The following is an 11,956-nucleotide window of genomic DNA, read 5'->3' on the forward strand; positions in this document are numbered from 1 at the left end:
TGCTTACTTTGTGTTGTCATTTTCTACTTCTTCCACCTAATTTTCACATTTTTCAATACAAGGTAGGTTTTTAAGTAAGCAAGATACACATAAGAAACTCAATATCACACCAGTTGTAACGAGATAGGTTTGTATAAGAACATCATTTAGTTTTCCATTTCTACTCTTTACATACATTACCAACATTTTAGCATTTGTATAAAAACAGTCAAATACATCTGACATTCTTGACAATTTTATAGAAGTTGACAAAAATAATTTTGTTAAACTATTTAGTGTATAAATGTGGTGTGTAATAGTCAATGTGATCTTTAATAGTAAAGCTGTTACACAAGCAAAATTTTTACAGGGACATTCAAGGTACATTCAATACTCAAGAAAAAAATTTTACAGGACTTAAAATAATTTTATACTGTGAAAACACAGTTTAAATGAGAGGTTGTTTTGAAAATGACATTCAAACAACATTTTTAAGTATCAGATATGTAAATAATAACTCATATAATAAGCAAAAACAAATTGAACATATTGTAACTCCCTTCAAGTTCCTTTCACTGTACTATAGCAGACAGGGGATTAGTTTATAGCAAATATTTTATACAATTGACTCTCTGCCATCTACAATAACAGAACTTATACAAAATAAGAAGCTAACTGTGACATTTTGTCCTTGGGTTTTCCCCTCCCTCTTCCCCTCCCACGCCCCCCTCTCCCCCTGCCTCTCCCTCCTGGCCGCCCCCTTGGTGCTCCTCCTCTTCTCTTCATGGAGGCGTACTTGATGCCAAGGAGAGGTCTTAAGATGGGGTCGCAGAACACACAACCCGAGTGTTCTATAGCGCCATCTTCTAGTGGAGATTTCTCCTGGAAAGATCAAGAGGCATCCATCACTTAAATATGCCGCTGAAGTTAACTGTCAGAATAAATATCCATTCTATAATTTTTGACAATTTAAACAATATTTGATTGTTATGGTGATGTTTCTGCCCTTAATGAGATTTCCCTGTAATCTTTTTGTGCAAAAAGATATTTTAAAAAGTATACTGTATATTTTCAGTATTTTTTTCATCATTACACACCTTATTGAAGTCAAAATCCAAGATGGTGGCATCACAGTCCTCACAAGTATCATCAGACAAGGCAATCTTGTGGATGTTTTCTCCCATGTTAATCACTATATTACACCTAAAAACAAACAAATCCACATGTACATGTAAATGAACTAAAATAAATATACTGTATATTCTTTATCTTATTGAAATAACTTAAATTCCAGCAAAATCAGAAATATACTGCCAAGAAAGAAAATATTTGATATTTCTATAACCAAACACAAATTTGACTTCAGACTAAAAATATATCATGCTAGCCCGAGTCCTGCTAAAACAGAAAGTCAAGCAATACTGACTTGTTACAGGCCATCCTCCATTTGGGCGCAGAAGACTGGTCCAGGACTAGTACTCCATTCTCACACTCCACGCAGGATGCCACACCGTTCTGACCCAGAGCGTGCGGACACGTGGGGTGCGTGCATTCGTTGCATCCCATACCCTTGCGCATATCACGGAACGGAGGGTGGTTATAGCAGTATGGGCATAATGGATATGACTGCAACAGAAAAACAGAGTGCTACATTTCTATGATTGCTTCATCAAATGCTAGTGGATTGACTATCAAAATTAATACAGTTAACAGCTCAATGCAGAATGTTTTCTATTAATTATATCCCGGATATATAAGTTTTCTCTAGTCTTTGCTCAATTTTATGTAAATATTTTATCAAGGTGTCTTAATGCAACCCCAGGCTATTCCATATGAACTACATATATTCATGGCTAATCATCCAGTGTTAAACTACTTTTTGCTTTGATAATTAACTTACCTTGCCTTTTGACCCTGTGGTCCATAAAACCATCTCAAAGTCATCCAGTGGACATTTTATCTCCTTGTACAACTTAATGCTGCCATTTTGTGGAAGACTGAATGTCTCATCACACTGGGAGCAATGCAGACGACTAGGTTTAGCTTGGACAAACTTCATGTACCTTCTACACTTGCCACATCTAAAATTATTCATTCCTTGAGTGTGAAAAACACAAACATGACAAAATGTAAGAGAAAACTTTAGTCATGACATTTTGCCACTTATTCAAAAATTTTGTATCCATCCTCTTGTTTTTTTGGTAACAATTACATTATTTTGATAAAGCAATCACTCACTCACTCATTCATTTTTTGAAATTCTTTTTTGACAAATGTAAAGGGCATTTTTATGACAGCTCTTGCTATTCTAAGAAAGCAGTAGTACTTCTGTATTTCTCTGGAATACAGTACAAACTAAGGATCAGTACCTTGACAGAGGCTTGCCACTTGCAGCAAGAGGGGAGAAGGTGACCTCAAACAGCTCATCCATCCCCAGAATATTTTGCACAAAGTATTTGAACTTCATCTCAAAGATTTTCAGCGCATGCTGCAACACGGCATCGAAGTTGGCCCGTCCGTGTGCAATGAGAGTGAGTTGCTGCTCCACGGCTGACCTCATAGTGGGGAGCACAAGGTCAGGGTCAATCTGGATAACATACGTAAAATGCCAACTCATCATGGTGGTGTATTGAGGAGAAATTACTTTTATTACAAATTAAAGATTTTAACAATATATGATTCAATAAAATGGCTGCATTATCCCTCCTACTCTTGGCACCTTTAATTAACTTCCCTGCCAACAGTCTCTTTTTAAACACAAATATCATAAAATAACATTTTGCTTAAAATTTTAAAGTGATTCAAGGTAGTGAATAGCCTACCTTCTGATAGCCATGAACCAACACAATCCCCAGAGGGGTTGGCCTGAGCTTCCTGCCCCCTATGACACTGACATAGTTTCTCTCACTGATGTTATTGATATGGACAGGTATACTAGCATCAGTGCCAATGCCATGTTTCTCCATCAGTGTGATCAGTTCTGACTCAGTCAGATAATCTGGAGGGCTGGTCTGCTTCTCTACAAGACGGACCTGAAACAACACATATTTCAAATCAAAAACCACACACTTAAATGTTCACATATATTGAAACATTATTTACCTATTGATTAATAAAAAGTGAAATGTTCAACCTTTCATCAATATTTAAATTATAATGCCCCTTATGATTATTTTGTTGATCTACTACTACAACTACTACTACTAAATTAATAGTACTACAACTACTACTACTAAATTTACAGTACTACAACTACTACTAGTACCACTACTACTTCTATTACTCTTTCATTTCCTCTTCCACAGTATATGATGCCAAAAGAAACTTGTCTAAACCACAGCAGACTTACTTCCTCTATGCTGCAGGTCTGGTCCACCTGAAAGTTGGGCATATTCTCATCCCCAGTGATGGCCTGCCATGTCATGACTGCAGTAAAACCAGCACTGAGCAGAGTTTTGCCAGTACAGGTGAACTTCTCTGCTCCAACTTCAAAATATGCTGTAGTCTGCAGGTAGCGGCAGTCGGGACTCACCTAGGGAGGACAGTGGATGTTGTCTTTGATTTTGATAGGATACACAATACACAATTTTCTCTTCATCATGTCTTCATTGTTTTTGAATTTATAATTGTTTATTGATACTGCTATAAAAACATATAGCTTTGCACTAAGAGAATCACTATCAAAAACAAAAAAGTTTCAAGATTTCTTAGTAAAACCTTCAGAATAAAAAAAGCTGAATGCCACTTTTAGCAAAGCTGTCCCTTACTATTTCATTGTAATAATAGTGTTCAATACACTGGCCAGGTGTTATTTCTCACATGCACTTACTGTAGCAATAAAATGCCTTGTAATGTAGTCATACAGTCTCCAGGCCTCATGGCCCAGTTCAGACTCAGTGGCAGGTCTCATGGGTGTGATAGGAGGATGATCACCAGCATCTGTTCCTTTCCTAAAACACAATGAGGTCCCAAAGATAAAAGTATCATAAATTAAAACCAAGAGAGAAGGAATGTATAAAGATTCTTTAAATAACTTCCATTCATCAGGCATTTGATGTCCATCAAGACAAAACCCCCAAAGACTGCAAAAGCAATGAGTCACTCCATGGGATGATTTAACTGTTTTTTCAAGTAAAATTGTTATGGAAAGCATTAACTTGATTGCAGCCTCCCAACATAATCACTCTGATACCGCCTACCTCTTTCTGTATGTTCACTTTTTAATTAGAGAAAAAGTTGAGAAACTGCACCAACAGTATTGGTATAAAAGTAAGGTAATTTGCAGCTTATCACAGTACTCAATGAAAAATTAAAGAAAAAAAAACTCACTTGGGTTTATTAATGCCCTGTTCCAGCAGTTCCCTCACTTCTTTTCCCCAGTCTGAGCTGTTCATCTGCTGCCTCAGTGTCCCTCTGATATAAATTGAAATAAAATAAAATAACTTCTAATTATAAAAATAGGAAACTATAGAAATAGCATTAAACTTTCTATTTAACTACAAATATAAATCATACACACTGAAGGACCTTAATGAGCTGAAAATGTCCAGTTTACTGCTGGTGTATGAAGATCTCATTGTATACTTTCAAAGTTATTATTACTAATTAGTCATAAGATGGGTAAACAGGTTTCCACCCTAGGCCATGTTCACATTATAAACAAATTGTAAATAATGTCAATAAACTATTTCATCAATCAAAATAATAATTATGCCCTGAAATAAACAAAGCAAGACTACGATTTGGCAAGTGATAACCTAATTTCAAACAACTAATATAAGGCTCACATAAGCATTTCTGTTATCATACTCCCTCTGCATAGAGGGCATCCAGCTAAATAAGGATTGAAAAGAAGAACATTTTTTAGACATTGTGCAAACACGTCCCACTGATAAACCAACTCCCTTAGCAATTTTTAATGGTCACTAAGTACAAAAAGAACTTTCAAAATTACAAACTGTACAAATTGTCTTAATTCCTCATAGTTTCCCATAGGTTAACGAAGCAAACTATGCATGACTAGGACAATAACCTGTAAAACACATGAAATAATAAGTACTGGGCTGCCCCCTGCAGGCTACCAATAACACACATTGCTCTCTCTCAAACCAAATTAAACCCCTGACCACCTGGGAGAGGCCGAGCAGTATGTTTGTTTTCTACACCCAGTCTGCCCCATTTCACGTCCCATGGTCAGTCGGAACTTTACAGCCATGGCAAGGAGAATGCTCTTTTCTTTAGTTTTGTTAATATTTTTTCCTACTGTTACCAAGGCAGCACCGTCACCTCAACCACAGGTGATGGAGTCATCAAGCACTTCTGCTGAAGGTTCTGATATGACAATAGCAAAAAATGACACTACTCCAGGACAAGGCAGTGTGAGTGAAGACAGTACTAATGTGAGTAAGTCTGAGGAAGATGCTAAAAAGACAAATGTCCCTGTCGGCAGTGACCAACAAAGAATTAAAAATGGAACTGGGAGCAAACCCGCTGAAAATATTAGAAATCACACTGACAATGTTGGCCTCATTGGAGGTAACAGATATCAAAACAGTCTTCCTGAAGCAGAAAAGCCGCATGCTGTGGAGTTCACTACTGTGCCATATACAACCCATGACACTGGTAAAGGAACCATTCCTGCTGACAGTGTGACACAACCTGTACACATAAGCAGTACTGACAGTATGGACAGCAAAGCAGCAGTTACTGTCTCCTTAGAAAATGTAACAAAGCACAGTCTACCAGTTGGAAATCCTCCAGACAACAAACTTCAATTGAAATCAAACCCTTTGAATGTCAAGGAAAACTCTACCAATCCAAGCCAGACATCACTTTCAGCTTATCTCCAAAAGGTACACAGCACAAAAAGAGATGATATCAAAAATGGAACGCAAAACGAAAAAGAAAAGCCAAAAATGAGAATAACTGTTCGAGTTGATGGCTGGAACTTCATGGAAATGTTGTCTAAAGAGTATAGGGTTAAACCAACTCCAGCAAAGTCACCTAAACACAGTGTACTTTTTGATGTGCTTAATCCCAAATATGATGAAAAGGGGGTAAAGAGTAAAATGAAAATTGGGCTGAAAGTTACCCCTTTAGATAAACCACTGGAGTTAGATGCTGAGGAATCCGACAATTCAATTAAAGAAATTTCACCTCTTCAGGAAGTATCAAATGTTCATAATCAAGATAAAACCATGCCTAAAGCTGCCAGTATCACAACTGTTATTACAGAAAAACCTAACACAGCTGGACCAGCAGGTGGTCCAGTCCACTTAATTGCCTCTCTTCCGAAATCCAGAAATAGAAACCAGACAGTAAATAATACCACTACGGTAAGACCAGATCAAAGCAACCAAATCCTTTTGCTGCCTGGAGCATTGCTGTCCACTCAAGTGACGCAACCACCTGCTATTACCACCAGACAAAGTATACTGAAACTTACTGAGCAGAACAGTGAGCAGCAGCCCATCAGAGCTGACCTGAAAACCAACATCAATACCGCTGCGAATTCGGCACCAACAACAGCAAAAACAACTACAACAAGTTCCATCTCTGAAACCATGAGCAGTCAAGTCCAGATGACTTTACTGCCAGGATATGAGATAGCCAATGATACTGAAGAAGTCAATAAAAATACTAGTGTGGTCAATGAAACTGTGTTTACAAATCCTCAGGATGAGAAAAATGTCACTATTTCCACTATTTCTATTGTCAACAGCAATGTCACATCTCACTACACCAATCTAAGCAGTGCTATGACTGTAAATCATACTGCACAGAATTCAGCTAATAAATCTTCGAGAAAACCTCAACTTTTGTCCAGTTTGATACGTCCTGATGATTATTACAAGAACAAAAAACTTACTGGCAAGAGAGTTTCAGACAAAGAACTGACCTACACCCTGGATACATTACTTCGTCAGATGACCAAACAACAGCAGTATATTCTGGCTTTGCAATACAAGATGGACAAATATATATCAAGTCAAACTGACCCTGTGAATTATTATGCCCCTGGTAAGCACAAAAAATATATCATCTAAATAAAAAATGGTTAGTTATTGTAGGTTTTATGCTGTTACAGTTTAAGAAATTTGCTTTGTAAACCTCTAGTCAAAATTTAACTAGCTGCAAATGACTTTTACTAGACTGTCTAATAATTCTTATATATAATTAGTCTTCATATGATAAATATTAGGTCCATATTTAAAGCACTTATATTCCAAAAGGTAGATTTGTCAGACTACCATAGATGGATGTTCAAAGTACTGCCAATGAAAATTACTGTTAACATAAGTATCAGGGAATTATTTTATCAGTGGGCTGGGCTAGTGATTTGTTATATATTATTAGTCAGGTCTAGTTGTGTATTGGTTAAATTCATTTGCAGACTGTGATGTACTACACAAGGAACAAGGCATCAATGTGAGTGGGGTTTACAAAATTCAACCCAGGGGCATGCAGCAGCCAATCAGTGTTTACTGTGACATCTATGGAGGATCTGGTTGGACAGTCATACAACGGAGGACATTTGGAGGTGAAACCAGTTTTGATAAAGGTACAGTGGGTATTCACGCAGCAATTCTTTAACTAAAAAATTCTGATGAAAACCCTTTGAATTTAGAAATACATTTCACTACTTAAAACCATGGCAACGGACATATTGCATTAACAATTATATTAATTTTTCTTTCATATATTTTCTAATGTTCCAAAATCATTTATCATAAGGTTTTGTGTGGTTAGGTATTGACAACTTCTTTTAAAATACTGAATCACAAAATGGGTATAAAAATTTACATGATTCTTTATGAAACAGCTATCTACTTTCAGACTGGAAGAGCTATAGGACAGGGTTTGGGAACATCCTGGGTGATTACTGGCTGGGGAATGAAAATATCCACAAAATGACAAGCTCAAAACTGTACAGTCTCAGGATAGACATGCAACTCAGGCAAGTGTCCACTACCTATTTTACATTTAAAAGATTAAATCTTTATCACACCATTTAACATAGTTCTCTTAGATAATAGCAATTATCTGTTATCAGAGGAATATAAGAAAAACTAATTGAAGTAATTTCTGACAATGTTTTTTTTTCAGGAATGTGGACATGTGGAAATTTGCAGAATATCAAGAATTCAGCATAGCAGCAGAGGACATCAATTATCGCCTGACCATCGGCAACTACTCAGGTGATGCTGGGAATGCACTCCACTATCACGATGGGATGATGTTCTCCACTGAGGACAAGGACAATGACCTGGCTCCCACAGATAACTGTGCTGTGTTTGGGGGCTGGTGGTACGAGGACTGCCATTATGGGGACCTTAATGGTTATATGAGATGGAGTGGGGCTTACAACTCATACTACAGTCTTGGGAGGAGTCTTATGAAAATTAAGCCATTGCAGTGATTTTCGACAAAAGCAGATTTGTCCACATTTTTCTTGCACATGATTACTTAGACATGAACAAAATATTCTGGTGTTTTATTTATGTGTTATACAGAGGCACATATTTATTTAGCAAAGTTTTTTCTATATATTCCCTATTATTGACCAATCCTCTGAAAATAATTTAAATAATTATCTTAATTTTTGTGTAGTATAAATTGTACTGATAAACAATATAATCCTGTATAGATATAAATGTACTCACTTCAAGTCAAAGTTTTCTGGATAAGCTGTAGTCTCAGTTCTGGGGTAGCTGATGTATCCTTGAGTGTAGAGTTTCTCAGCTATCTGCATGGTGTGCTGGGGACCCATGCCTTATGACAAATAAATGAGTATTGTATGATCACATAATACTGTTTTATTCATGTCATTCATACTTAGCAAAAGCAGTGAATAAAGCATGTTTGCTATAAAAATCAGAACCTACCACCTTTCAAGAAAATTTATATATTTAACAGGTGCCCTGGATTGAGCAATATTGGTTAACTGATTTTAGAAGCCTACAAATACTTTGAGTCAGGAGTATCTTACCAAGACCTGAGCTACCAACTCTCAGTAGCTCTACTGTGTTCAGTGCCTGTGGACGGGCTTTGGTCTTTTCCTTGTTAACAATATTTACAACTCTGTAATGTAATTAAAATGCAGATAAATTTTCATAACCATCTGGTGTTTGTGAGTCCTCTATGCATGGTTGCAGCTATACAGCTTAAAATCTTATTCTGTTCTTTAAGAATACTTGAGCTTTTGTTAAACAAGTCCTTAGTGTTGTTTGAATACATTCTTTTGACTTAAATCACTGTAAATAATGTATCTAAAGGAAAGAAACTAATCATGGTCCCCAAAAAGCTGGTGGAAAAATAGAATTGTAGTAGTACCCATATACTGTGCAAACTCACCTGGCCTTGTCAGCTCCTTTCACAATGTTAAGGAACATTTGTGCTACTTCCTTGTCAAATATCCTTACTCTGTCCCAGTCCAGATGGAGGGTTCTACCACTAGGGTGGGTCACCTGAAGGACACAACACACCTTTAATACTACAGACAATTCCACGGGCAAAATCCTATATCTAATACTGTAGTTTTTTAACTTGATGTGAAAATTATGTTATATGTATAAAATAAACCTTGTCAAACAACAAGGAATATTCCTCTTTCTCTTACTGCCATATTACCTTGTTCAAATTAATTTCTTAAATGGTCAAACCAAAAGCACTCATGTAAAATTTTAAAAAAATATATACTTTTATTAAGAAAAACATTACATGACTGCAATGCTCTTCAACCTCTTATATGAATTCTAGATTACAGAGCAAAGCATAAGAAACTATGTTATACACTGACTGTACTTACAGGGAGTTGTATGACCCAGAATGGCTCTGGTTTAAAAGATTGAATCTTATCATGCCTTTCCACACAAAACCCTAAGGTAGGTGTTTGACATGGTCCATAGGATATCAAAGTGCTGTCCAGATCTCCATACTTTCCCTAAAAACAATAATTGATTTCACAGTAAAAGACAAACATTATACTTAAAAGATAGGTGAAATTAGTTCGATGAAAGCTATGCAGCATATATATATATATAATTATTTTCTCATCCGTTTTCATCACTGTCTCATTTCAGCTTCAAATCAATAACTGGGGTAGCGCTAACACTCGCCAATTTAGCCAAATGCTAAAACTGACTTAAATTGGCTAAAGAAAAAGGGCTTGATTTGACATGTTTTAGCCAAATTATAACCATTTTGATAACAAATTGACAAAAATGTGGTGATTTGGCTAAGTGAAAAAAATTGCTAGCGCTACCCCAGAATAATATAACTGAATGTCTTTCATGAAGTTTATTACCCCCGCCAAGGAGGTTATGTTTTCATCCCTGTTTGTTTGTTTGTTTGTTTGTCTGTCATCAACATAACTCAAAAAGTTATGGACCCATTTTGATGAAATTTTCAGGAACTGTCAGAAGTGGGCCAAGGAACAGATGGTTAGTTTTTGGTGGTGATCTGGATCAATAATTAATCAATAATCAATAATAATCAAAAATTGCTGCTTTGGCAGAGGTCTGCGCTCTCGGAGTGCTTTTCTAGTTTGCATTTACAAATCTAAAAACTTACTTGGAAAAACTTTGTTTGATATCTTGTAAAAGCACATCCAATTCTCAGATCTAGTTCTTGTCTGGCATCCACAGACATTGCTTCATTCTTGTTCGGGCTGCCTAAGTTAGCCATGGCCCTCTTGATGTCTGCCTCAGTTATAGCACTGAAGTGGGCTCTGTATATGGTCTTAGGTAATAAATAGAAACAGAATATAAGTATGACAAAAAGATGCTTATAAATAACCTGGAAAATTTCATCAAATATTTACATCTGTAAAGAAGAATAAATACATATATATGGTTAGTCTAAAGAGGTTTTTAGTGCCAATTACTTTTAGCAATTCACTTAGCAATACCAACCTGTTCACCTCTTGACCTGTTCATGACATGCTGAACAGAGTCAATCACTTCAAAGCAAATGTTTTCACCTTCTTTATCACAATCCAACCAAAGCACCAGGTAGTCACATCCTCTAGCCTATAAAATACAGCATTAAACACTAGCATATTAAGAGGAGCTTCATGTTAAAATGTTACAGCAAACATTTGGGAAATCTGCAAATTTGTAACCATTACTTTCCACTCTTGACTTCTTATACCCACTGTTAAGACAATAGACCAAAGCTAAGAAACTCAGTTTTTTTCTTAATAATGTAATAATAATATATTTAATTGCTAATGATTTTTTCTGATTTACCAGCAAGTCAACAAATGTTAAGGAGAGACAACTACCTCTTTTTCCAGGAACTTGGGCATGTGGAGATTAACTGAGGCCTCTTTCTTCTGCGTTGGAGCATGAAACAATTCTGCCTGTTAAATATATAAAAAATAAATTTATTTTCCCCCACACAAAACGTTTTGGATGACATGTTGATCAACTTGATATTTTCTTTATAAAACAATGTTGGGATAATATAGTGCACTTTATCATTAACATTAAACTAACAAAACGTGGGAGTGTTGAAGGTAAACGGTTGTCAAATGATTTCATCGGATTCATCCCCACCCCTCCCTTCTCCCTTAGACTTTCTGGTGTAAATTTTGCACAATGAAGCTTTTTATTTTAAAAACGACATAAACACTAACCGGGTCAACTTTGTCCCAGTTGTTGTACTTCCCAATGAAGTCTAGACTCATAACATGGCCGCACACGGATGTCATCTTGAAGCGTACAGTCTCGCCGAGAAACTTGCCGTTGTATTCGTGAATGGAGCAAGCACCATTTGAACCTTTTCTGCTATTCATGTTACCGTTTGAGAGAATTTTCGCCAAGGCCTGGGCCAAGGATGGCTTCTCTGCTACCATAAGTACAGTCTTCATTTTCAAACTCTTGTAGATTACCTAGAATTAGCAAAAAATTGAAGTAAATTCAGACGTCCACCTCATTCAGGTGGGGGCGGCCATTGCAAATCTCGCGTGAGAACT

The 11,956-nt window shown here is 36.5% G+C and overlaps 2 protein-coding genes across 2 annotated transcripts; one reads left to right on the forward strand and one right to left on the reverse strand.

The window, feature by feature from the left end:
- Positions 1-124: 124 nt before the first annotated feature.
- On the reverse strand, positions 125-11,956 carry LOC106176570 (DNA topoisomerase 3-beta-1). Its single transcript, XM_013559028.2, has 17 exons — positions 11,618-11,956; positions 11,264-11,341; positions 10,893-11,009; positions 10,552-10,719; positions 9,788-9,922; positions 9,334-9,446; positions 8,969-9,060; positions 8,643-8,751; positions 4,309-4,392; positions 3,809-3,929; positions 3,329-3,511; positions 2,802-3,011; positions 2,349-2,566; positions 1,880-2,060; positions 1,406-1,605; positions 1,077-1,182; positions 125-861 (listed from the first exon to the last, which is right to left on the reverse strand). Exons 1-17 carry the CDS (start codon positions 11,849-11,851, stop codon positions 634-636), a joined length of 2,577 nt encoding a protein of 858 aa, XP_013414482.2. The 5' UTR covers positions 11,852-11,956; the 3' UTR covers positions 125-633.
- Positions 4,939-8,780, forward strand: LOC147763863 (uncharacterized). Its single transcript, XM_087002796.1, has 4 exons — positions 4,939-6,999; positions 7,373-7,540; positions 7,816-7,936; positions 8,086-8,780. Exons 1-4 carry the CDS (start codon positions 5,169-5,171, stop codon positions 8,396-8,398), a joined length of 2,433 nt encoding a protein of 810 aa, XP_086858922.1. The 5' UTR covers positions 4,939-5,168; the 3' UTR covers positions 8,399-8,780.

Source organism: Lingula anatina, chromosome 1 (assembly GCF_051362555.1).
Source record: "Lingula anatina isolate TDL-2025a chromosome 1, LinAna3.0, whole genome shotgun sequence".
Taxonomy (NCBI): Eukaryota; Metazoa; Brachiopoda; class Lingulata; order Lingulida; family Lingulidae; genus Lingula; species Lingula anatina.